The 27,238-nt window shown below is 40.9% G+C and overlaps 1 protein-coding gene across 4 annotated transcripts in view; it reads right to left on the minus strand.

The window, feature by feature from the left end:
• ylpm1 (YLP motif containing 1) overlaps nt 1-25,998 on the minus strand; it is a 37,043-nt gene extending 11,045 nt beyond the window's left edge. For 2 of the 4 annotated variants that reach the window (XM_036582405.1, XM_036582403.1), the window contains exons 1-17: nt 25,340-25,996; nt 22,213-22,431; nt 20,046-20,243; nt 15,771-16,312; nt 13,416-15,611; nt 13,063-13,189; nt 12,811-12,973; nt 12,634-12,720; nt 12,384-12,546; nt 11,646-11,815; nt 10,402-10,553; nt 10,255-10,317; nt 8,480-8,599; nt 8,221-8,397; nt 5,395-5,478; nt 4,723-4,806; nt 4,512-4,592 (exon numbers count right to left, since the gene is read on the minus strand). In XM_036582405.1, coding sequence (XP_036438298.1) covers nt 4,512-4,592; nt 4,723-4,806; nt 5,395-5,478; nt 8,221-8,397; nt 8,480-8,599; nt 10,255-10,317; nt 10,402-10,553; nt 11,646-11,815; nt 12,384-12,546; nt 12,634-12,720; nt 12,811-12,973; nt 13,063-13,189; nt 13,416-15,611; nt 15,771-16,312; nt 20,046-20,243; nt 22,213-22,431; nt 25,340-25,774 — 5,061 coding nt within the window. In that variant the 5' untranslated portion in view covers nt 25,775-25,996. Of the gene's footprint in view, nt 1-4,511; nt 4,593-4,722; nt 4,807-5,394; nt 5,479-8,220; nt 8,398-8,479; nt 8,600-10,254; nt 10,318-10,401; nt 10,554-11,645; nt 11,816-12,383; nt 12,547-12,633; nt 12,721-12,810; nt 12,974-13,062; nt 13,190-13,415; nt 15,612-15,770; nt 16,313-20,045; nt 20,244-22,212; nt 22,432-25,339 lie in introns of all 4 variants that reach the window. The other 2 variants (XM_036582402.1, XM_036582404.1) reach the window with 2 other exon arrangements.
• Nucleotides 25,999-27,238: the final 1,240 nt, after the last annotated feature.

Raw genomic sequence — 27,238 nt, forward strand, 5'->3', positions numbered from 1 at the left:
CAATACAGGTCATTTTATACATTTAGAGAAAAATCAGGTAACTATACTTTGACCAAATTACGTCATAAAGTTCTTCATATGGACAATGAATTGCACAAGGCTTGAGCGCTGAACGCAGCGTGTCAGACTACAAGATTACTGTGGTTGTGGGTCAAAGTACATGACTCTTTGGTTGTGTCTGATTGGTCTAATGTATCTACAGGAAGTTTACAAGGTCAGCGTTATCAGGTTAAACTTCCTCACTTAAAAATTAAAGACAACCTTGTTGACAAAATAGGTTCTAAAAATTTCAGCCCTCGCAATATGAAAATTGCACTCTCATATTGCGATTTCGATATAAAAACGATTCATCTTTCAGCCCTACGTAAAAGACTATTTCGTCTCTGAAACACATGCGGATTCAGGGGCCCAGATCAAAGTGTTTACATCTGTAGGTCAGTTATGAGCCACAAAACATCCTAAAATGTTGTCTTTTTAAAACTTAAGTGCATAAATGTTATAATGTCCTGTGTTTGGAATATATTATACCCATTTTCCCCCTCTCCTCTTTGTAAAGCGTCCTTGGGATTACTGCACCACGATCATGATTTCCACACAGAAACCACAAAGAAAGACAAGCAAGACATTTAAAATGTAAATTCTGACTCATCATGATGAGATTTACCAGAAGGCACAAAAGTATCTTCAACAACTCTCTAGTTTAATCTAAAATACACAAAAATAGGGTTTGACCTTGCTGTGTGTTTCAGCAACACTGTTGAGGTAAACTCTCTATTTTTTTATTAAAATTGGCACATACTCACAAACAGCAAACAGTTACATTCAAAGCTACCTTTAGTCATTTTAAGTACTCAGCTTGGCCATTTTCTGTTGTGGTTATGAGATCATATCAGGACGTAATTGAGAAATTTCAATAATACGTGGAAAAACACACACACACACACACACACACACACACACACACACACACACACACACACACTTTCTAAGCCACTTATCCTTCTTGGTCACAGCAAAACAAAACTAATAAATCTAATTCAAATCTGTATTTCAGGAGACTGAACACAGAAACACACAAAAGTGAAGTGGCTGATGGTCTCCAGGAGGAGGAACACACACACACACACACACACACAGAGACACACACAGATACACACAGACACACACAGACAAACAGCTTTAGATGATCAGGAACATACAGAATGTTCCACACTTGCACTTTATTGTTCGATCATTAATTACAGTAAAACTTACCTGCACACAGCACCGTGTACAGTAACTGGAGTCCAGTATCTGGACTTTATTACTGTACTTCAGTATTACTATGAAATATCTGAACTGTACTCGAGTATTATTGAAGCTAATTACATGTAATGTCACTCAATTAAACTTGCAAGAAAAAAAAAACACTTCATTTAGAGCCTGAGAGTATGAAGTTACAGATTTTTCTCAGTCAAACTGCTGCTGCTTTTATTAAAATATCTAATCAAACTCATACCAGCACACAGTAATCTGTATAGTAGGGAGGAATGATATTTATGGGAGCTTTTCTACTTTTACACGTTGTGCGGTACCATTTAAAGGACTGCAGGAGTCTTTAGATGGCATGTGGTAGCATTTAAAGGACTGCAGTAGTAATTACACGGAGTGCGGTAGTATTCAAAGGACAGTAGTAGTCCTTATATGGTGTGTGGTAGCATTTAAAGGACTGCAGTAGTCTTTAGATAGTGTGCGCCAGTCTTTAGACAGTGTGCAGTAGCATTTAAAGGACTGCGGTAGTCTTTAGACAGTGTGCGGTAGTCTTTCATTCACTAGGCTAAACAAATTAGAAAATCTGACCAAAATGTAAGAATCTGTTCCACACTGCCCTCTGGTGGAGGATTCAGACAGTTCACAATTCCTTAATATGAAAATGTACATAGATACATAGAAGATAATCAGTCATTCTAATTTACTATTGGATTCTTTCTTTCAGGACGTTCAAATATTCTGACTCATTTCTACCACTGACAGAGTAAACATGTTCAACACCAGGATCTTCTACCATGAAACCTTAGGCTGTAATCATAAATTTACTGAATCAAAGTAATCAAAGCAAAAACACAGATGAGTACAGAACTGATCGGAAATGCTACAGTTGTTATCTTTAACATCATAAAGGAGGTGGGATGACAAACAGCATCTACATATAGTAACATACTAAAAACTGAATGAGATCATATATCATATTAACATTAATATTAGAACATAACAGATTACAGTGTGGATCTACAAACAGCCAATAAAAGCTGTCAGGGAAGGAAAGGATATACTGTCAGTTCCTCAAAGAACCTGAATGTTCATCTCAGGTTCCAGATCATTTCAGCCCAGTTCACAAGGTTTCCTTTCAGATGTGCAGTAACACTGCAATATCATTCTGACGGATCTGTTCGTCCTCAACATTTTCACCTCAGAGCTCCTCACTGTGCTTTATCAGAACAGTCATGAAAAATGTTCTCAGCAGCCCTGAAGTGAAAACTGACCGCCCGCCCCCCAAAAAAAATTTCTTAAACTACTAATATTTCTCTCGGTTAAATGTTTTGTATTGCTGTAGTGTGACAAAACATAGAATATGCACAACATGCATGCACACAAACACCATGTATACACACATATGTGGTCCATAAATACATTTATCAGCATGAATGTACGCATCAAAAGCAGTTTTATTCTTTGCAATGAACTGCATTTCTTTAAATCACTCAACTGTGTTCAGTAAAGCACTAAAAAGCATCCACTGTAACGGACATCAGAAATAATTATTAAGCAATAATCACTAAGCAATTATTAAGATTTGATAGGTTTATCATTGATGGCTATGAGGACTGGAAATGGAGCATGATCACCTAAGTCCAGTGTCTGAAGTGATTAAAACCCTGGACTTTATCAGCTCATCACTGTGTACAGCCACTAGACTAAAGCCTAATTAGTTCTGTATTAAAAACACAAACTGTAAAACCACCATAAACAAAGTGAAACTGTGTTACAAGCTTTAATCATCCATTTAGGCTGGAGCACAGCTGCTGCTCAACGCTACTTATAAAGCAAATTTAAAAAGGTTTCTGCATTAAACATTGCTATAGGCATTAATCACTAGCACATACCTGACTGTACTTTGTATTTTTCAGACATTAAGGTTTCTGTTGTGCTGAAGATCAGTCCTCTCACTTTAGAGCTTTAGCACTTTACTTTGGACACAAGAAGAGAAGAATAGAGCTTCACCTCATATGCAGCTTCTTATGTGCCAGCTTCTTATGCAAATTTCCCATTCCACCTTAAATGTTACATAGCTGCATCATTTAAGGCGGAATAGAAAATTTGAATAAGAAACCAGTTTCAGTGCTGTAGTTCCTGAGCTGACAGATGCTGGATGTTTTAAGTTCCACTGCAGTTCTATAAGGTACTTAAGTTTTATGTATTTCACACCATTCAGGGAGATACTAGCAGCCAAGTCAAGTTTGGTTTGTGCTTTAGAACACAAACCAAAAAGTCAAGCATAATTCAGATAAGAACATTAATCCAAAACAGAACTGATTAATCAGCCCTACGCTAATTAACAGTACTGAAAAGCTGCACTGTTAGGAGGAAAGTGGTGAGAAAAAGCTACACCGTCTAATAAAGATACGGTTTTATGAGTGAATCTGAATACGAGCAAATTAATAAGCACATTTGAATTTGTCTCTGATTAAGCGGCATAAACCTGAACCCGCAATAACACCATACTATACTGTCCACTGCCGTGAACACCTGCTGACCAAGCACATTGAAGCCGTTATTCCCAAAGTTTCTCTCCTTTCGGCTTTACCAAAACCTTGATATTTCCAGGCTTTTGAAGATAAAATCATTAATTTTGCATTTTAGTTTAACAAGCTGTGAAATTGAGCTCATGTCAGATTTTATATTTAAGGTAATTTGATAAAAATGTCAAAATTAAACACAGTGAGGATCCGTGTGCAGCTCTGGCACTTTCCTCAAACCGAAACACAGACTTTCTTTAAAAAGGAGATACAGAAACTTTGATTTATTGAGACATGCAGATTAAATTTACTACAGCTCAGTGGAAAACTGATCTCAGCAGCTTTTCCACACAAATAGCAATAAATGACATCCCACTGAGTTCTGTTTACAGCACAGCTGTAAATAATTCACTTAGGAAGATCAAAACATTGAAATAAATGATCAATTCATTACAATGATAAACTGTGTAACTGATTTGCAACACCAAATTATGAGAAAAGCACTTTAATAATTTAAGGTCTTTAGAATAGAGTTATGCTAATAATATTCCCTTTATATAATATACAGATGTGACAACATATTGTCTGAGCAATACATCATCACATGTATTTCCAGAGTGTTTATAATTAATGAACAAAAAAAGGTAAAGTAATAAATATAGATTTATCCATTGAGCTCCACAGGGACATTAGAGAACGTGAAAAAAGACAGATAAAAACGAATGAACGTCCTACCAGATCTAACTCCTCCTCTTCCTCCTTCTTCTCCTCAGCTTGTGTTTCCACATCAGCCGGGTTGAAATCCTCCATCTCCACCTGTGGGAAAAAAGCAAATAAATAACAATGATACGGTCAGAATCAGAATCTGCACAGTGTGTTTCTGCCTCACAGCTATAACAATGTGCATTTGTAATTATTAATCTATATCATCATTATTATTATTTACCTCTTCGATGGCAGCGTCCTGTAGTAAAGAGCGGATGTCCAGTCGAGCCATGTGCACAGGAGCACACTCCCAGCCATTCGCCAGCTGTTAATAATGAAAGAAAATGAATGAATGAATAAATAAATAAATAAATAAATAGAAAAGAAGAAAAGAAAAATAATAATAATAATAATAATAATAATATCAGTACAATTACAGTCTTAAATACTGAACAGTTCTTGGCTTTGACGCTGTACGGTTCTAGGAAAAACCTTTCATTGATATAGAACCTTTTCTTTAAAACATTCTGGCATCTTAATTACAAAAACGGTTCTTTTAAAAGAACCACTGAAAGAGCCTTTATGGAACCAAAACTGACTCTTCAACACTAACAAAGCCTTATAGCACCTTTAATTTTATTACACATTCAATCTGTTTTTGTCCATAACAACTTACACGCTGCTCAGAGCAGTCATAGTTACAGCTCAACTATCAACATGTAGACACGGCCTTCGTAATGACGCAATACAACACTATGAACTGCGTCTGAATGGACTGTGTACGGTATACGATAATTCTATCAGAACTGAATCATTCACGATTAAATGTTATATTAACCTACACACTGCCTATAAGCATCCGGTCGAGTACAGAGTAAATCACATTCATGTTCATATGTGAGAAGAATCTGACCTTCGTGATGTCCTTCAGCTTCCATCCATGGATGTTCCTCTTAGCACACATCTGATGGTCAGCAGAGATTTCGGCCAGGTAGACCTGCGGACAGGTGAACCATCATTGTAAAGAGGACTTCAGTGAAACACGGGAACCATCAAATACAATAAGCTAATGGGATCTCACCTTTACGTGCCAATTTAGTTTTATTAACTGTAATAATTTAGTTATTATTCTTTCTCAAGTTTGGAAAATCAGTTTAGTTGTAAAAATAACTGCATGATGAGCTGCTAGGCAGACTTACACTTAATGCAGCTGTCTGGAGCCTCCATGAAAATTCAGTTTAGATATACAGTATGTGTTGATATTAAATAAAAAGAAATATTCCATTACCCGTACCTAATTTCATTTCTAAAATCTAACTTACTACTTTATGAAGAAAATTAATCTTAGGGCTCATTACTTGTGTTATTCTGTACCAAATTATCTCTATACTGGAAAAATATGTTGCTTGTTTCTAGCCTTATTTCTTAATACAACCATAGTATCTGCCAACATACTGGAATAATTTTATAAGTTTTAAAAATTGTGCAATATTCAGGGCTCCCGAGTGGCGCAACGGTCTAAGCGTTGGCCCTGTCATCAGGAGATCGCGAGTTCGATCCCTGGTGATGCTACAGCCATCCGTAGCCGTGAGTCCAAGAGAGCACAGTCTCTGGCCTGTGGTATTAAAAAAAAAGCACATTCTCCACCAATGTGAAGAACCATTTCACCATGCAAAGAACCCTTTAATCATGGAATGGGTTCTTGGAATGTTCATGATTCTGTATAGAACCATTGTCTTTACTAAAGACCCTTGAAGAACCATTTTTGTGTGGAACCCCAGAATCAATAAATCCACATTTACATTCTAGATTCTTTTCTACAGTTCTATCATCTTTTGATCACAGAGAGCTTTTTTTTTTTACTTTTTCTTTCTAAGAGAACCTGCTTTATTGTATTTTTAGTGTTCTTCTAGATAAAGTCAATATGTTTGATTTTCGCTTATAGAACGTGGTACTTTACAGCTGTTCAGACAAAGAGAAACAATGCATAACTGAGAGATGAGAGACAGATCAGCTGCCAACATCCTGTAATATCTAAACACGGGATGCATCGATATTGGTACTGGTATTGGGACGATACCGCGCTCATTTACTCTTCCTAATAAAAATTCACCAATACCAACATTCCGATACCAGCTGTACTGTAAACCAAGTGCAACACTAATGAACAAGTACAGCAAAGGAGGATCTGCTCACACAGAGAAGAGTTACTGACTCAGTCACAGTCGGACACAAAGCCGTTGGTCACTTTAAACAATGGCAGATCTGGCAGATTCCCACCAGGAATATACTGAAATTTTTGACCGTTTATAAACACACAATCACAACCGCTTCTCCAATTTGGGTGGAGACACGCAGGACAGCTGAATGGAGAAGGAAAAAGTCTCCATTTCCTAACAAAGTCCATCTATGCTGACTTTACTGTGTTTGACTAAATAGAACGAGGTATAAATGTTAATACGGTGTTATTTGTGAATCAGGCTGTAGAGAGACCATACCGTCCTACTGTGAACAACACCTGCTCTTCTCCACTGCTGTGCTACTCAATCCAAGATAACTAGTGTAGCATAGCTAGCTAATGCACTTCATTTAAAATCATGTGGATTTTAATCATTTAACTCTTAAGGTACATTACACTCATTTACACTAACATCTATGGTTCAATTCACCCACATGAATCACGGTATTACAATATGCCTGTTATTTTCCTATAACTGGACTGCACACACACTGTACATTCAGACTCACAGAGCATCTCTGAAGCCAATCAGAGCATCTCTGGAGCCAATAAGTGCTCTCTATGCAAATATAAGCTGGAGAAGAGAAAAGTGGGGCTGAAAACAAATCTCTCGGCTCCAACGTGACAATGGCGAGCGCTAGCGAGACAGAGAGGAGTTGGTAAGGCCACTGCACACCGAACACATCATGTAGCACCCAAAAATTCAAAACCTGTTTTTAATGAATGTCCACACACCGGTGAAGGCACTCAGCGTTGACATGCAGTGGTGCACGTGATTCCAGCAGCCAGTCTTTTAGGTAAACAGCTAATGGTAAGTTAAATTAGCTAATGTTACTAGCCTAGCCTTTTCAGCTTGTATCTTTCAGCTCGTAAACGGACAGTCTATGTAGAGGCAGTAAACTGATGCCAAGCGTGACAAGATGCTAAACGCTCTATTTTATTCAGTTTATACAAGTTGAGGGTAAAAATGAACTTTCCATTTATTCACTCTCTCTGTTGCTGTTCTATAACAGCGCTCGTCTACATGACATCCGGTGTGTGGCGGCCTTTACAGTGTCCTCATACACACATTTCAGCAGCAAAGAAATTCCCAAACACCATGACAGGTCATGAGAGAAACGGACACAGATGCCCATGTTTATTTAAAAATTTTAAAACGGACCGAAACCAGCCCAGTCATTTTTCTAAAGGTAACGTTTTATTTTTCTGTAGGCAAAATAAAAAGTTCGCTGTTTAAAGAGTGATGTGTTTATCTTAAATATAAAAGACACCGAAACTGTACCGTTACTGTACCTCAAAAGCCGTGATGCATACCAAACTGTGGACTGTACCGTTGTCTGCCTAATGGAATAAGAATCGGTATTGGCGAGTACTTACAACGTACTCAGTCTGGAAAAAATGGTATCGATGCATCACTAAACTGAACTGTCAGTTTGCCTGTAATACTGTGATTGTCAAACTTTGTGATTTTGTCTTTCAGTGTCAGATGGGACGACTCACCTCGAAGCCCTTTGTCTTAGCTGCGCTCCAGAACTGATCGAAGTATTTCACTCTGTCGTTTATGGCATCAATGATGATGAAGGGGAAGAACCCATCATCCAGAGTCTTCTTGAAGGTTTTCAGCATGCTGTTTCTGTATGTGTCCTCCATCTCCGGCTCATATTCATATTCAAGGACCTGAAAAGTGGATGCAGTACTTTATAGAAACCTCTTAAGCACCACCAAATAATTTTAAATGAACAGTGCACTTCGCTCAGACCTTTGTCTTCACACGTTTCCCCGTATCAGGATCTCGCTCCTCTTTTTCAACTTCTGTCATGAAATAGTCATCCAGGCCGAGCACTCGCGGCGGAGCTCCACCGCACTCCACCTCCTTATCCTGAGGAACAGCAGACACTCAAAGTTCATATGAAGAGCACATTTAAGCAAATCTGTCACATCCTCCATCCAGGTTCATCTCTTTCAGGTTATGTGGTGCTTTCGTTCAGAACAGCAATGCACCCATCTGAGGGTTGACTTATGTTTTTCAGATCTGAAACTGATACAATTATTAATAAACAAGGAGACTGATAACTGATACACAGAGCTGATATTAGGGGTGGGCAACACGATAAAATATCGTTATTGTGATACGCTACGCCACAATATTTTTACTGAGCATACTTTGGATATTGTCAGTACTTAAAGAACACTGACGTACTACATGTTTCATCACAAGGAGAGCATAAGTAGGCCCAGTGCCACTTCACCCCTCGCCCCTACCACTTAGCTCTACCCCTCCGTTTTGCGCTTTCACGTCTAGGGGTAGGGGTACGTGTTTTTCAGAGACACACCCCCAAAAGAGTGATATGAGAAAAAAAGAAAAGCAGCAAGATGGCTGCCAAAGAGACCAAAGAAACCTCACAAATGTGAGAATTTTCTCTGTTAAAAATTACAATAATCATTGTATTATCTTAGTTTAATGTCGTTTCAGTGTATTATGGTCCTTTTTTCATAACAAGCATTAAAAACCGCTAGTAGTAGCTGATGTCTCAGTAGCTAACTAGCTAAATTTCCCATTCCATCTTAAATGGTGCAGCAGTTACATTCTGGCTTCTCATGCATCAGAACTGCTGCATCATTTAAGGTGGAACGGGCAAATTCAAATGAATTTTTTTGCACCAAATTATGAGCGCAGAATCAATAAGAGCACCGGCAAGTATGCGTATCGACAAACAATATCTGCACTGATATTAGTATTTATAAAATCCGAACAATACTTATCCCTAATAATCAAATATGCTTAATTATATTTGATGCACCGGAGTTTGTGAAACATTCAACAAACATTACTGTGTTCATAGTTTTTTCACAGTACTTTTTAAACGTGGCACTACTGGTTCTGTTTTTTCTGTTATAACTTATCAAACCTCAAGAAAACTTAATATTGTGATGCATATCATGCATCATGAAACTGTTTGAGTATTGTGATGTTAAATTTTTGCCTTACAGCCCCTCAGCTAATATTCATTCACCATGTATTTGGAGTTTAAATGTGAAACACACTTTCTACATGAAACATTAATGAAACAAACACTATACCATTATAAAAAATAAACCATATGGAGTTTCCAGACTGTACAAACATTTGGAAATTATGATGCAAAAAAAACTGTAAAGGGAAACTTTACACAGACTAAGCTAGCTTGTAAACAGCTCTGAAACAAACGTAATTAAATAAATATCTTCCTGAAACATAAAAATTAAACAGACGTTTTGATTTAGACGTGTTTATTAGTCAAACCTGACACGTCCATTTTGCTCCAATCAGTAAAGCTGTGCGCGGGAAAAGCCAGAAGTGTTTTTCAGTCATGACTGCATTAGAGATCTGCATTCATCACGTAAAAGTCATTTTATCAGCAGAGAAGAAGTTAAAATGCTGATTATCAGATAAATATCTGCTCTGATAATCGGTCGACCTCTACACTGATCCAACGTAACGATCAACATTACCCACATCAGCTGGAGATGTGGATGTAGAACTGAATGACTCACCCGAATGAGTTTGGCCAGGTGGCTTTTTCCACTTCCTGGTAGGCCTCGCATTATCACCACAATCTGAAATGTAAACAAAAACACCTTGCTGAAGCAGCACATCACAATAAAAGACCAGAGCGGATCAGAAAGAGCCTAAAGTCCTACCCTGTCAGGACGATTCACTCGACCAGGTGGCTTCAGAATATCTTCTACGTTTTTGGTCTCTGGTTTCTTCTCCACTCGTGGGGCAGGAGGGGGAGGGGGCGGCAGGGACGCTGAGGGAGGAGGCCGTTCGTCGGGATAACTCCGCCGGTCATCTGAAAGGAAGGAATACCCAGATTAGACACGTTTCAACAGAAATCAGGTAGGACTGCAACAATTATCCAATAAATTTGATTATTAAAGGGGACCTATTTTGCTTTTCCGTTTTTGTGTACTCTTGCGTTTTTCTTACCTTTAGTGTGTTGTATTGTTTTGTGCATGTAAACGTTCTGCAAAGACACAAAGCTCAAGGTTCCCCCCAGAGGGAGAAAAACTCTCCCAAAGAAACCACTTTTCTCTGCTGCCTGAAACTGGCCTCATTGGAATTCCAGCCCTCTTCCTTTGTTAGAAGATGATGCAATCTCGTAACACAGTCCTTACTGCCCACCTACCGGCAAGCTTGGCATATCCCTTACACAGCGCACAGCAGCTACTGGAGGAGGAAGAGTGTTTTCAGTGTTGTACTCGTGTGGAAAAGACGCTGACCTGACTTTTAGGATCAACTCTGGATCAAACTACGGCAGAATCGAGGCCACTGGAGAAACAGCCACAGCGGAGTTTTTGGAACACTGAAGCTGTAAATCTATTCATGTAAAGCCAAAAATAAAATTATGAACATTGAAAATGAGCATAATGGGTCCCCTTTAAAAATAAAAAGTGGCTAATCATACACAGAAATATATCACTGATTAGTGGTTGTATTTATTAACGGTTATGAAGGCAGTAAAATAAACTGCAGAGATTTTAGTGCAAAAACCCAGAGTCACCTAAACACTCTGCTCTGGAGATCCATCACCAAATATTAGCCATTTCCAAACACCAGTCTGATATATGATAATTAATATGTTTTATATAAGTAAATATTTGTAGATACTGATACTATCTCACCGTACATCCCTAAGAAAAGGTTTTGTTGGTGGTATGGCTTCCATCACTATAGAAAAATCTGCTTGTCGTATACCTGACACTTTTAAAGATAGCGGAGGCAAAGAGAGGGATCAAAGAAGGCAGAACAGATGGATTTGTTGATGTGTAGGTGACAGGTTAAATCTATAAAGGTTCTTAATTACAGAAACACATCACTTGCTTCCAAACTGGCTGTTAAACTCCCCTTTCAGTTTACAAACCCAGATCTCTCTTTTACTCACTTCCATAGCCTGAGGGACCATGGTCATAACGCTCGAGACTTCTCTCATAGGAAGACCTGTCGTAGCCCGGCCTGCTGTAAAGCTCTCGATCCCGGCTAGAACGCCCCTGGTGGTCTCGCAGGTCTCTCTCACGGTCCCTGTATCCTGTCCGCGGAGGGCCTGGGGGAGGCCTAAACGAGACACAGGGACAGTCAAGGATACAATATCCAAAATAAGCACATTATTTTGACTACAAATAGTCAAACATCTGCAGGACAAACACTCAAAACATACAGTCAAATCCGATAGTAAAATGAGCACGCACAAATTTCACCACAGTTTTGTTACTGATCAGTTTCATCTTTTGGCGTATTTGCACAAACTCACATCATGCAGAAGGGTGTGTAAATCTAAACATAATACTTCAATAGCCTAAAGAGGGCCAATTTGCACTTGAATTATCAAAACTGTCAATGATGCAATAATTTCAACAATTCACCATAAAATAGGAAAAATTCCATCGCTCTGAAATTGCCAGTTCTCTTTGTTGAGTTGAGCTTTATGGCTGCAAATGTGGGTCAGTAAATGAAGCTGCAGGTCTAGTCAGAGAAGAAAGGCTCTTAAAAATTTAGCTACTTTCATTACCACAAAGCAGCGCATGACACTAATTTTACAGCACTGCTGCCACCATAAGGTGAAGGGAAGAACTACAGCGTACTGGCTGGCAGGTCACTTATAAGACACTCTAAAACAGCACACCTCTCATCTCGGGAGTAGCGCTCTCTTTCATATCGTTCACGGTCATAATCTGCAGGGGGCCTGTCTCGGAGCACGTCTCTTTCCCATTCCCTTCCATACTCCCGCTGGTCCATGTATGGATCAGCTCTTCTGTCATAGTATGGGTCTCGACGGCCAAGAGGTTCTAATAAAGGAGGCATAAAACACATCAGAATATCAACAGAACATGAACCAGTCTCCAGTGTTAACTGTAAAACTCTAAGGAACCAACCTTTCTCATAGCGATCAGACGGCAGTGGATCAGGCCTCAAAACTATTCTTTCACCATACGAGATTCTCTCCACTTTGGTGCCTACATCTGTTTTACAGAAGATACAAAATGACTTTTTGTTTGAAAACATCAAATAATATTTTGAAAATTCAGCCAACTAACATCTTCAAGACTTACCGTGACCATGACCGTAGTCCACTGTTTTAGCAATGAACGTGGGCGCAGGGGCTGGCGCTGAGGCTGTATGGAGAAAATCTGTAACTGGTGTTGCTGAGGGCAACCCGGCTTCCAAGGGTCTAACGGGAACAGCCTGCCCAGTTTCAGACAGCAGATTGGTAGCCTTTTAGAGAGACAAATACAATTAATTTTACAATAATCTACAAGACCACAATCGTAAACGAGAGGGTTATAAACAAATCAAAGGCTTACCTGAAGAGCACTTTTAACCTCAGGAGGGATTTCTAGTCCAAGGAGACCAGCAGGAATCTCAGGTGGCAGTCCAGCAGATTCAGGTGTAGAGGCATCTCCAAAAACTTTCTTACTCTCTTGTAGCTCTCTATTAGCAAAGCCAACAAGGGGGAAAAAAAAAATCTCTCTCTTCAAAACCAATGTGATACAAACTGATGCAGGGGTAAACCTTGCAATCTTATCCATAAATTGTGTGTCCCTCTTGCACGTTCACAATTAATCAGGTGTGCCCTGACTTGGGTGAACCAAAACTCTTTGCAGAAAAGATTGGAAGATTGGAAGCCCCTATAGGAATGTCTGCATACAATTCTTACCTTATCATTTTCAGCTCCTGAGCTGCTTTGAGAATGATCTCATGCTGCCTTTGAGAAAGAGCGAGCACAGCTTTAGCTGCCCCTGGAGATGTCTGATCAAGTGGAGCATCAGAAGCACTGCTGGGGGGCACTGTGGCTGGAGGAGCTGGTCCTGCTGGAAGCTCAGGATTTCTTTCATAAAGTGGTTCTTCAATGTGATGAGGGTACGTTCTCTCTGGTGGTGGAGGAGGAGGCAGTGGCTGTCTTTCCCAATCAGGGCGTGAATGGAAAGGGGGTTCCCTATCTCTGTCTCGAAAAGGAGGGCCATTGGCATAGCCAGATCCTCTTCGTTCTGCTCTTATCTGATCTTCATCGTCATATGGTGAGGGTCTCTCCCTCTCCTCCCTCCACTGATCTTCTCTTAGACGCTCTGGTGGCCCGTGTGGTGGATGTGGAGGAAAGTCACGGTCTGGGCGCGGTCTTCCCCAGTCCTCACGTGGGTGGTAATACTCCTCACCTTCCTCATAATCCCGTTGACGGTAATCAGGTGGTGGTCTTCTGTATCCATCTTCTTCCTGACCATATTCGTTGTTGTATTCTTCATCATATGCTCCCCCAGAGTCTTCAAGGTGGGGTGGGGGTCTTCGCCACCTCTCTCTTGGCATTGGAGGGGGTCGCATGGGTGGCCTTCTCATCTCCCTCTCCATCATTTCACGAAGTGGCAAGGGAGGGTGGGGAGGCCTGGGTTCCCTGCCATGAGGATGAGGGGGCCAATCATGTTCCCTGTCCATTTCATCATGGTAACCTGGTTGGCCCATCGGGTCTCTATCCAATATTTCATGAGGTGGAGGTGGCCGCCGGATGTCTCGCCCCATCATCTCATGGCGTGGTGGTGGTCCCCAGGGACCGGCTCCACGTCTGAATCGAGGTCCCATAGGTTCTCTATTCATGTGGGGTGGACCATGTGGGTCATGTTCCATAGCGCCTGGTGGAGGAGGACGACGTGGGCCATGGGGCATAAAGCGAGGATGGAAAGGAGGGCGCCTAGGTCCTTCAGGAGGAAAGGGGGGTCTATGGTGCATCTGTGGCCTTCTCTCTTTCCAGTACGGATCTCCTTCTCCCCAGTATTCTGACTGTTCTTCTTGCCAGTGTTCTTCTGGACCCTCTGGGGGCTCCATTCGTGGACCTCTAGGTGGGCCATGTTCTTCGGACTCTTCATAATACTCTTCTGAGAAGTGATGCTCTTCCGGTTGCCACATTTCATGGGGTCCCTGGTCGTCCGTCATTTGAGGTCGTTCTCGCCAAGCATAGTCCTCCTGCTCCTCAGCTGGTGGCTGGTGGTCATAGGGACCTTCCTCTGCGAAACTGGGGTCAGATGTCGGAGACAGACCCATTGGTCCACCATATTGTCCACGACCACGTCCACGACCTCTTCCTCGCATTGGTAAAGGGGCCTGGCCCCTTCCCCTACCCCGCATTGCACGTGGTGGACCAGTCTGCATAACCTCTTGTGGGCCACCAGGAGGCTCCATGGGCATATCTGGTTTAAATGGCCCTTGTTGTGGGGGCTTTGGTCGTTGCTGGGGCCCGTTATTTGCACTATTAGGTTTTAGTGGATCTGAACTTGAGTTTTGAGGTGTTTTATTGGGAGTGCTAAGAGGTGGTTTTGGTAGAACCGATGAGGATGTTGATACAGGTGTTTTGGAGGTCTCTTTTGCCAATTCCTCCATTTTAGCAGTCTGTGTGGCAGCTTCGTCAGCTTTCTTGCTTGTATCCCTCTGAGTTTGAGGAATAGGCTCACTTTGAACAAAAAATCCATCACTGGAATCCATTACATCATCTGACATGGACTTAGAAGCGGGTGTTTTTTCTTGAGGTGTTTTGCTGTCATTCTGGCCAGTGGTTGCGCTCTGAGATTGAGGACCTTGTGCTTCATTAGGTTTATCTTGCTGAAATTTGTTTTGATTTAAAGGACCAGGCTTGTCTTGGGAGACTGAGACAGGCTGTTGGGGTGGTCCAGGAGGTGGCCCAGGAGGTCTCTCAAAACGAGAGGGTGGACTCTGCCTTGGGGGATTCTCAAATCTTCCTGGAGCCCCTGGTCGAATCTGATTACCTCTGGGAGGTCTCGCAAAATTCTGACCAGCATCAAATCTAGGAGGCCCACAAAAGCGCTGCTGTGGTGGAGGTTCAAATCTTGGGCCCCTAGGTCCTTCAAACCTAAAAACAACAACGTAAAGTCAACAAAACAATTTTCAAATAAGTACTGTACTCTATCAGTGAATAAAGGAGAACGCTATTCCAATAAATCAGTGTTGAACTAGTGTAAACATCTAAGATATCTAATCTGCATTACTCTGTGTTATGACCCTTCATTACCTTGGACCTCTAGGCCCTTCAAATCTTCCATGAGGACCAGGCTGTCTTGCCGGAGGACCAGGTGGACCAGCAGGTTTGTATGGTTCAGAGGGATCCTCTAGTCCTGCAGGTGGGCGCAATTCAGGAGCATCTGAGCCTGGTACGCTCTGCGGGCCTTGAAAACGGGGAGCTGACGACGGATCCATATTGTTTGGTGGCATGGAGGGGCCTATCTGGCCAGTCATTTGCATGTGTGCCTCTGGTCCAGGAGGCCTAGTCTGTCCATATGGTCCCATCATACTTCCATAGGGGTCAGCGGCACCATACTGTTGCTGCATGGCTCTCAGTGTAGTGACTCTCTCATGAAGATGTGCTGAAGTTGAGTTCATTTGCTCCTGCCACTGTCTCCACTGGCCTTCATAGTCCTGGAGCTGGTCTTTGTGAGGATACGCCTGAAACTGCTCCAGCCAGAGTTTAAAGTGTCTGCCCCACTCTTGCAGCACTGGAGAAAACTGCTGCTGTTGCATTTCATAGTGCTGCAACTGCATGTCTATGGGCATTGTCTGAAGAGGAGACAAGAAGAAGCAAAGACTCATGCACCTGTACTCAGCTCTACATGTTCAATTAAAACACTTATCTAAACCCAAAGCCACATGACCGTAACGCCTGGCCCACATTCCAGGATCTTTGTAACAGTAGAGGAAAACATGAGATCCCAAATAAATTATATTAGGCTGAGCGATAAAATGGTAACGATAATTATCGTGATATAATTTTCCTCAATAGAAGTATAAAAAATGTTCAACAAAAGTGAAAGAAAGACGTGGGTTCATGCAAGTTACAGCCCTGATTTAAACGAAAGTAAACTGAGGATTCTGTGTGCGGGCCACTGGAGAGCGGGAGAGCGCTATCTTTCCAGGCTAGCTGTTTTTAGCAGCTGGCTAAATTGAAGTAGCGCAGTCACTCACACAGCACGGTGGATTGCTGTTACTGTAGACCACACATGACAAAAAAAGCACTGATTTCAGTTTAAACGTACCTAAAAGGAGAACTCTGTTTGTCTGATGCGAGAGATTCACACTGCAGTTAATGCTTTTACACAGCGAGTGTCAGATAAATTGCAGTTCACCCCTCAAACTTTCAAACTACTACAACACAATAGAAAAATCCAGACGTCTGCTAGCTTCGGTATATACTCAAGCTCTGTGATATACTCTGACATGGATGTGGCAGGAGAGATGGCAGTAAGGCCGTGTGATCCATCACTGACCTACCGAGCCAGCTAACGTTTGCTGTTCGTACTAAGCTGATGTTGTTAAGAAACTAAACAGTTTAGCGTAGCCTAGCACTCGTCACCAGACAGCTAAAATAATCTGTTCTCTTTCTTAAATTATGACTATTACAAAAAATGTGGCCGTGCTTTTCCAGCTGGCAAAAACAGCTCACCAGAAAATTTCTCCTGCTATGCCATCACATATTTGTGAAATGTTCCACTGTTTGGTGAGTGTTTGTCGTGTTCTGACCATAAAGGATAGTTTAAAACAGCAGTTAACAACCCAGGAGCAAATATCAGCCTTCAGACTTGCAAGAAATAATGATTTGATGATATGAGTTTTTTATCGTGATAACATTTTTGGCCATATCGCCCAGCCCTACATTATACTGATGAAATGTCAACAATACAGACGTGGGACACTTTTTCTGGGTTTTGCGAATTCCTGCAGCCCTGTTCTGAAACCAAAACAAACACAATCTTATCTCTACTAATACACAACCAAATATCATTACAAAACTGTCAACAACATACATTACCACTGTACTGTGCAAAGTTATTTTATTGATCTGACAGTTAATATTCACCTAGATGAAATTTCAGACAACTAAAGCCCTATCCAGACAGGATTAGTTTACATGAGGAGGAGGGTAATGTGATTACTCATGGCCTTTCTCAGTGATTTTTTCCAGTCTGAATGAGTCATGTCAGTCATTTTTACCGAATGCATAATTAAATGATCCTGTGTCAGTAAAAATGACAATCTTCTGTAAAATGAGCCATAAAAATAACTTGATTAAATGAATCCTATGTGAATCTACATGTCCATCATATCTTGTGGAAAGGAGTTTCTTAAGTACAGAGGTTTAAAAAAGCACTTACTTGTGTTCTCTGAAATCAGCAGCTTTTTATTAGAAGCTTCATGTTCAACCTTAAATGGTGCCACAGTTACTATAATGTCTCAGGTGCCAGAATGTAACTGCTGCACCATTTAAGGTGGAACAGGAAAATTTTAACAAGAAGCTGGGGGATAGGAAGCCACTTCAGCCTCATTGTTCTCTGAGGATAAGATCAGGCTGATACGTGACGTTACTGTCCTGCCTCACCCGTACAACTCAGAACATGTAAACATTACAGACTGATTTTATGCAGTGAAGTTGTGAATTCAGGCTAATGGTGATGCTAATGATGCACTGCACTCATTTAAAACTGAAGGGTAAATGGTCAGAGTAAATGAAATAACAGCTAAATTAAATGTTTTAACATCTTATCCACTTTTTTCTGGACTGAAAGTGGTGCGTAAATCAAGCAGCTGTTCCATCTCTGTTATTTATTCTGAAATTTTTAATCCTGTGCAAATCAGTCAAACTTTACCGACATCCTGAGGTAAACTGGCACCACCCATCTCCCCATGGAGACCTTATCCCATCCCATTTAACTACTGAATGCACAGAAAAATCTTTCAGAAGGTCAGTGTAACTTTAGATAAATATAACATTTACCATTATTGTGATGAATTACATCACTACAAGCTTTTCTGAGTATAACATTGATGTTGTCAGTATTTAAAAATCACTTCACAAGTGCGTGTTTGATTAGAGAGAGCATAATTAGCCCTGTAATCAGATTTAGTAGTTTAAATGCAAATAACTAAATTTATAGTTTTTGACGGTAATTTTAAAATTTGGGCTTTCTTTTTCTATTTTAACTTCAGAAAAAATAAATATCATAACATACTGTGCATCATAAAAACCTTCTTGAAGTATCCTCATGACATTTTTCCATATCGCCAACATCTTATCCACTTTTTTCTGGACTGAAAGTGGTGCGTAAATCGAGCAGCTGCTCCATCTCTGTTATTTATTCTGAAATTTTTAATCCTGTGCGAATCAGTCAAACTTTACCGACATCCTGAGGTAAACTGGCACCACCCATCTCCCCATGGAGACCTTATCCCATCCTAACAGGGCTTAAGACCCTTGATTACCATCTACGTAATAAAAATTCTGCATCTGCTCTTGGTTTTGTGTCTTGCTCTCTCACCCATGTTGCGGAAAAGCTAAGTCTCTACTGGGAAAGAACACTAAGGACCAATCCCATTTCTTCGTTTTACCCCTACCCCTTGTTTTCGAACTGTGTTACAAGGGGTAGTGGTTGAAATCGTGCCCTATGAAATGGGACAACCCTCAAATAAAAAATAACTAAATAAATAAATAAAAAAAACACATTGCTTCATTCACAATCTACTAGCGGTGCTCTGTAGGCGACCTGGCCCGTCTTCAGTGATAGCAGAGAAGGGAAAATTTCAGCAACCTCGCTGCTGGGCTTTAGTTACATTTAGGGAATCATATGCTTTCAAAGAGGGGGTATAAGACCATTATTTATTATCACCCACCGCTAATTCTTTGGTAGTACGGAGCTGAAGTCAGCTATTCACTGGCTCTTTGTTTCGAATTTTCCTGTTCCACCTTAAATGGTGCAGCAGTTACATTCTGGCATATCAGGCGTCAATACTGCTGGACTATTTAAGGTGGAACGAGAAAGTTAGCTAGCTAGCTACCGAGACATTAGCATACTTTTTTATGCTTGTTATGGAGAAAACGACCAACTAAGATAATTAAACTAAGACAATACAATGGTTATCGTAATTTTTTTAACAGAGAAAATACATTTATAGGTTTCTTTGGACGCTCGCGCAACTATCTTGCCGGTTTTTCTTTTTTTCTCATAACACTTCGCTTTAAGTGTGCCTCTGAAAAACCGCCTTTTGAAGGGCCACGTAGCCCTATCACTTCGCCCTACCCCTCTATCTCAACAAAAATTGGGACGCGCAAAACAGAGGGCTAAGTGGTAGGGGCAAGGGGTGAAATGGGATTGGGCCTAAATCTGGAACCCTGAACATCACTGGAGCAAGTAAAGACAAAAAGAAGTGCACACACACTCTACTTAGAGTCTAATGTGGTCCATCTCAAAGATCATTAAACGTGTGATGCTGAGTCCTGATTCGGCACTAACGCTCATACCTGTAGATGTGCTGGCTGCTGAATGACTTGCTGGTACTGCTGCAGGACCTGCTGGAGCTGAGCATGTTCCTGCATCAGCGCCTGGTACTGGTACCCAGCTCTCTGCTGCTGAACGTGCTGCCACTGAGCCGCTGCCGCCTGTAACTGCTGCAGACGAGCCGCCTCTACCGGGTCTCCGGATTCAGACACCCCGCTGGGCTAAAACAGGGAACAGAGCGACTAAAGAAAAATCCACACAGGCAGTTCAGAGGTAGAGATGTGGACTTGGATTCATGCTGATAGGGGCCCGTGAAAGCCCACAGACAGATATCTGAATGATCTCACTGGAATTAAAGTATCCTAAAACAATTCACAGCATTAATTTTAGTTAAATTTCTCTACATAAATTAAGTTCGTATTTGACGTTTAACTACTGAATGCCCAGAAAAATCTTTCAGAAGGTCAGTGTAACTTTAGATGAATATAACATTTACCATTATTGTGATGAATTACATCACTATAAGCTTTTCTGAGTATAACATTGATGTCGTCAGTATTTAAAAATCACTTCACAAGTGCATGTTTGATTAGAGAGAGCATAATTAGCCCTGTAATCAGATTTAGTAGTTTAAATGCAAATAACTAAATTTATAGTTTTTGACAGTATTTTTAAAATTTGGGCTTTCTTTTTCTATTTTAACTTCAGAAAAAATAAATATCATAACATATTGTGCATCAAAAAACCTTCTATCCTGGTGACATTTTTCCATATCGCCCACCTCAAGCTGCAACATTCAAATATTCTTCTGCATTTTATGTTCAAATATGAAACATTCTTTAAAAACAAAAAAGGCTTAAAACATTTCACTTTTTGAAATAAAGAAAAAACTGAGGTCATTTGTTGTTTATTTCTTTTTAGTACCACTGTGAAAACTTTATTAAATGTTTTGGTATTTAATTAATGACCTTTAATTGACTATGAACTGTAAAAATGATGAGGTTATGAACAGTGAATGTAAAGCTGTATGGCTGATTCGCCCCTCACTCACTTCAGAGGATTTCTCAATTCTTGCTTTTACTGAAACCACTGTCAGTGTTCAAAACCAGGCAGCCTATTAGCGTGGAGTGGGTGGGGCTTATGTAATAGCCACACCCACACTTAACTGAATGTGCTTTTTCCTCCTGAGGAGCTTACCAAAAATGAAACAGAAACTAAAAAATCTGGATATTTTTACACCTAACGTGTTAGAATGATATTATTGTGGGAATTTCTCTTCCTCAACTTTCACAACAGGCAAACAACAAACAAACCCTAATGCACGCCAGAATCAATTCCTAAAAGTTCAGCACAATTAAACGTTTACGATGTAAACAGAGTGGTTCAGTGTGAAACGCTCAGTTCTAGAGAAACTTATCAAGTCAGAATTATTCACAGTGGTAGTGATAGGAACCAGGCGTCCACCTCTAAAAGCTCCCTCACCAAAAGTTGTTACATGAAATGGTTATGAATACATGGTCTGATGTCTGAACTTAAAATCCATTCAACGTGGAGGGCTACATTCAGGGCGCTGTGAGGCAAAATAGTCCCCAAAGAAAATAGATTTTCTATTATTTTCCCATCATGGAAATGATGGTTCTTCAAGAGTTCTTTAGCAAAAGTTAGAACCATATATAGAACCATGAAACACTCAAAGAACTCTGCATGATTAAAGGATTAAATGGAGAACGTTCTGTAGATGGTTCTATATAGCATCAAAAAGTGCTCTTTTATTATTACGACTTCAAGTCTGTAACAATAGAAGAACCCTTTTTGGTGCTATATAAAACCATCTACAGCACATTCATCATCAATCTGAAGAACGCTTTCATAATGCAAAAAACCCTTTAATCATGCAAAGGGTTCTTTGAGTGTTCATGGTTCTGTATAGAACCATTTTCTTTACTGAAGAACCCTTGAAGAACTGCCATTTTTAAGTGTGTAGTAACCAAAATGTCTATATTTGTGTTGTAATCATGTCGACCCCTGGTTCCTATCACCACCACTGTAAAAAAAATCTGAACCATTTCACACCAAACCACTCTGAGTCACTCTGTTTACATCTGAATTATAGGGGAATTTTAGAAAAAGGGGGGAGTTCCCCTGTAATGGTTTAAACTGGACTGAGGAGCAGAGCGGAATGTCTGATACCTTAGTGTCCTCAGGTGGAGGGGGAGGGGGAGGCTCCTCTTTCGGAGGTGGTGGAGGAGGTGCGCTCTTCGGGGGTTCAGCAGGAGGTGGAGGAGCTGGGGAGGTCTGTTCAGTTCCTCTGGATAGACCCCCAACTGCACTCTGGTTCTGCTTCGCCTTTTCATTCTTTAACTTCTGTAAGTTCTGAAGGTGCTGTTTGTACCAGTACTCCTGCTGCTCCTGCAGGAGGTAAAGACACACTTTACTTCACAGTCAGGACAGAAACATACCTTACGCAAACACGCGAACACACGCTTCGGCATACACAGACACAGATTCACATACAAAAATGTGTCACAACACATTTCATAGCGCAAGGCAAGCAGGGCCCGCATTCTGACCTTTACAGGAGGGGGCGCTATTGTGACAGCCCACACTATAGATATACATACATAGATGCTGTGTTGGGTTTAGCCAGGCACGTCAACTGAGCCGCCATTTCAGGTAGGTTAACATCACTGCTGGACTGCACTCAGCATTCAGTACCATTACAGAGCGGCAAAGTAAGAAAAGTACTGTCCAAAATTATACTATTTCAAAAATACTGCACTCAGAAAAAGGGAAAAGATTATATAACGGAGAGAACATAGTGATCCACGCTCATGTTTGTGTTATGTTTATTGTTTGCGTGAAGTTTATGAGTAGATATGGTCAGTAAAGCACCTGATGGTGTGATTGTGCTTCCTCTGGTTTTATTTTAAGTATGCCTGTACAGAGGATCTTAACTTGATTTAACAGTAAGTAGCTATTTATTCATTTATAATGACTAATAATGCTGAGTAAGCACTGTAGGTAAGTTACATCATTACTTAATCTGTGTAGATATTCACAACAAATTAGCAACTTTTACATGAGGCTGAAGTCGCTTCTTATTTGCCAGCTTCTTGTTCAATTTTTTCCATTCCACCTTAAACGTTGCCGTCTCAGGCACCAGAATACTACAATTTAAGGTAGAACGGGAAAACAAGAAGCTGGTGAATGAGAAATCGCAGCTGAGTCTCAGGCAAAGACGGTTTACATAATCATAAAAATACAATCCAATATTGCCTTTCAATTTCAGCAGAAGAGGTAAAGCAGCACACTCTCCTATACTGTCCTCATTCAGCTGTTGAAGGTGCTGGAATCGCAGTAGATCCTCTCTGATTGGCCCTCTAGCGCCCCCTTCAGAGTGTTTTAACCGCCACAGTAACGTAAAAACACAGTGAGTTTGTACAGAAGGACTGAGCGTTTTCATTTGCATTTACTTACTTTTACTTTACTTGCGTTGAGTATGTTTCCGGTTTAAGGAGGTTCTAGTTCGTCATTTGGAGTAAAGAACATAACTCAAAGTGGTGAGGAAGATTTCTTTATCTTCTCCAGCATCTTTTATCTAAGCAATCCACCAAAATCGGGACTTTTTCTGTGGCACATTTCAGAACTACACCCACTGATCAAAAACAAATGAGCTTCATTTTACTTCACAATACGTTTAAATCAGAGCAGCTGAAAGATTATCACAGTCTGACAGAGCACAATATTCAGACTCAGAATCAGATTTATTGACCAAGTATGGTGAGAAATTTGGCTCCAGCCGCTGGTGTCGCTCTACTGTTATATGCAACATAGAGACAATGTACCTACAATTTATTAACAATATACAAAACACGATATTCAGATCAAGAGTTTAATAAAGCCAATATTATCAATGTTGTCTGAACAAGTTTAAAGTGGGGTAAATTTTACTAAATAACAGAAGCAGCAAGGTGTCCACATGACGTGTACAGCAAACCACAACTGACTGACATTGTGTTGCAGCACGTTCAAGTCAGAACACTGCTCATTTGCACAGACTGGTCTTAAAGGCACAGTGACAAAAACAGCCAGTTTAGGACAAAACAGAGGGTCATGTAAATGTGAATTATGGCTGTTTTTGATACTGGTATGATGAAATTTTGTTATCATAGAGTTGGGTGATATGACATTTATCATTATTGTGATAAATCACATCACAATATGCGTTCCTGAGTATGTTGTGTATTTCGTCAGCACTTAAAGACCAAATACCTACATGTCTGATTAAAGAGAGCATAATTAGCACTGTTTAATTGGTTAATTGGTTTTAGGGCAGCACAGTGTGTGAACTTTTGAATGCAAGTGATTCGATTCATAGTTTTTGGTAGTATTTTTAAAACATGCGCTTACTTTTCCTGATCTAACTTAAAAAATATATACCATATCATGTATATTAAAATGCTTTTCTGAGTGTATTGTGGATATGCTCAGTACTTACAGAACACTGACTCACTACATGATTCATTACAGAGAGAGAATAATTAGTCCTGTTTAACTAGATTTAGTGCAGCTTGTAAAATATTGAATACAACAATTAAACATGTACATTCATTATTATTATTATTATTATTGCTATTGTTATTACTTTTACTACTACTATAGAAATTCGAACATATGGCCCTTCAGGTTCCATTTTGTTCTAACTTAATAAACAAAACACTGTGTTGTGAAAATATCCTGGAGTATAATGATGTACCATTTTTGCTATATCCTCCACTCCTACAGGCATCAGGAGTTCTTTACTAATGTCAGTGGTTCTATTTAGAATGGCTCTTGCATGGCGAGATGGATCTTCAGACTGATGGAAAATGTGTTGTATATGGCTTTATATAGCACTAACGATGGTTCTGCTATTGCACACAAGCTTGCCAATGTACGTAACAATAGAAGAGTCCTTGTTGGCGCTATACAGAACCCTTTCCAAAAAGGTTCCATACAGAACCATATACAACACATTCTCTATCAATCTGAACAACCATTTCACCAGGCAAAGAACCATTTAAGCACGCATATCGTTCTATATAGAACTCATGACTGGGAATAGAACCACTACGTTTACTAAACACCCATCTTTTTAAGTGTGTATATTAAACCAAACGAGCTGTATACGTGGAGCTCTGGAGGACGTAAATAATAATGTAGATTTTGAGCACTAAGTTAACACTAACTGAGATTATACTGAACAGCGAGACAGTGTCAGTTAACTGCTGCATCAGTTAAGGTGAAACGGGCAAATTCGAATAGCAAGCCTACTCGCCTGCAGAGTCATGGAGGAGAAGTCGGTCTTCTCGGCTGGTTCCTCCGCTGGAGGCTCGCTGGGTTTCGGAGCGGGTTCCTGTGCGGGAGTTTTGGGCGGTTCAGGCGGACCTTTGGGTTGTGGAAGCTGCGGCGGGTCGCTGATGCTGCTGCTGACCGGCGTCAGGCTCCCAGGCCCGGCGGAGAACCCCGCAGCGCCCGCCTGCCAGGGACCAGAGCCGGAGCCGGAGCCGTGGTGGTGCAGCACCGACTGGAGCTGGCGCTGGTGGAGCTGCTGCAGCTGCTGCATCTGTTGAAGGTGCTGCTCATGCAGGCTGGAGAAGTTGGACTGGGCCGCGGGCCCAGACGGAGCTCCGAACCCGCCGAACCCCCCGAAGCCGCCGGCGGGGGGCGCTCCGCGGGGCGGGCCGCCGAAGCTGCTCCAGGCCGGGTACATGTTCTCACAGAGAGACGCTAACAGGAACTACAGACTGATCCCGGTCCCGGTTCAGTCCGCGGACCGCATTATATCAACGTACACTGTCTGTAGGCAGAGCTCGGTTCGGACTGTTTGGTCTGTTCTGTTTATTTGAATATATTTTATATTTTTTTCGCTCTGTCGGCCTCCGCGCCGCTGTTAGCACCAAGCTAACCGGAACGCTAACAAAAACGAGGCTGCGTCATTACGTCCAACAACATGCGTCTGCGCGTACGTACGTTTGCGTAAGGCGGAGCCAGAGAAGCGTAGAGAGGAGAATCTCTTCCGGGTTTCTCAAACGCTAGAGGGAGCCCCCGAGTGAGTCCAAAATGAATGGGTTAAGATGGAGCATTTGAGTAAAATCATAGTTTATAAATGCTTAAACATTTTTAATGTAAAAGAATACATTTATTTCCTAAACACTAAATAGCATAAACTATTTAACACTGCTGTATATTATATTTTAAGAGCTTTTAAACTCGAGTTAAAGGAAATTATAAAAGTCTGTGAGTGCGAACAGCCAATGAGCTGCTCCGCCGCCAAACAATCAGCACTCTGTAGCAGTAACAGAGCCGGTTTATGGGGAGCCTGGCCACTTCCTATTCCCACCGTTATATCCAAAACAGGACTACTGAACAGCAGAGGGCGCCCGCGAGGGAGTCTTCAATGAATGGGAGTAAATAGCGCTCAACGGCTAAAAACGAAAAGTTAAAATAGTTTCTAATGACTTGCCCCGAACTTTATTTTAATTTTAGAAAGTAGAAGGATGTATTTCACTAAAAAACAAAGAAACTTTACCTATATATTTCCTTTTTCCTACAGCAAACGGGTTTAGGGCAGCAGAAGGTGGGCATTACTGCTAGAGCGTGATGATCTTAAAATATAATATACAGCAGTGTTAAATAGTTTATGCTATTTAGTGTTCAGGAAATGACTGTATTCTTTTACATTAAAAATGTTTAAGCATTTATAAACCATGATTTTGCTCAAATGCTCCATATCAACCCGTTCATTGTGGACTCGCCCAGGAGCGCCCTCTAGCGTTTGAGAAATTCGGAAGACATTGCAGAGAGGTAATTCTCCTCTCTACAAGTTCTCTGGCAGTAATGCCAGCTTTCTGCTGCCCAAAACCCGTTTGTTGTAGAAAAAAGGGAATATAAAGTATAAAGGTATGTTTTCTTTGCTTTTTTAGTGAAATACGCCCTTCCACTTTCTAAAATTAAAGGAAAGTGATTAGAAACCTTTTTAACTTTTTTGTTTTTAGCCACTGAGCTCCATTTACTCCCATTAATTGAGGACTCACTCGTGGGCGCCCTCTGCTGTCTTGCAGTCCTGTTTTTGATATAACAGGGGGGAAATAGAAAGTGGCCAGGCTCCACATAAACTGTCTCTGCTAAGATTAGAACGGGATGCGAGATTGGGCAGCACACTGGTTTATGAAGA

This window comes from Colossoma macropomum, unplaced genomic scaffold (genome assembly GCF_904425465.1).
Source record: "Colossoma macropomum unplaced genomic scaffold, Colossoma_macropomum, whole genome shotgun sequence".
Lineage (NCBI taxonomy): Eukaryota > Metazoa > Chordata > Actinopteri > Characiformes > Serrasalmidae > Colossoma > Colossoma macropomum.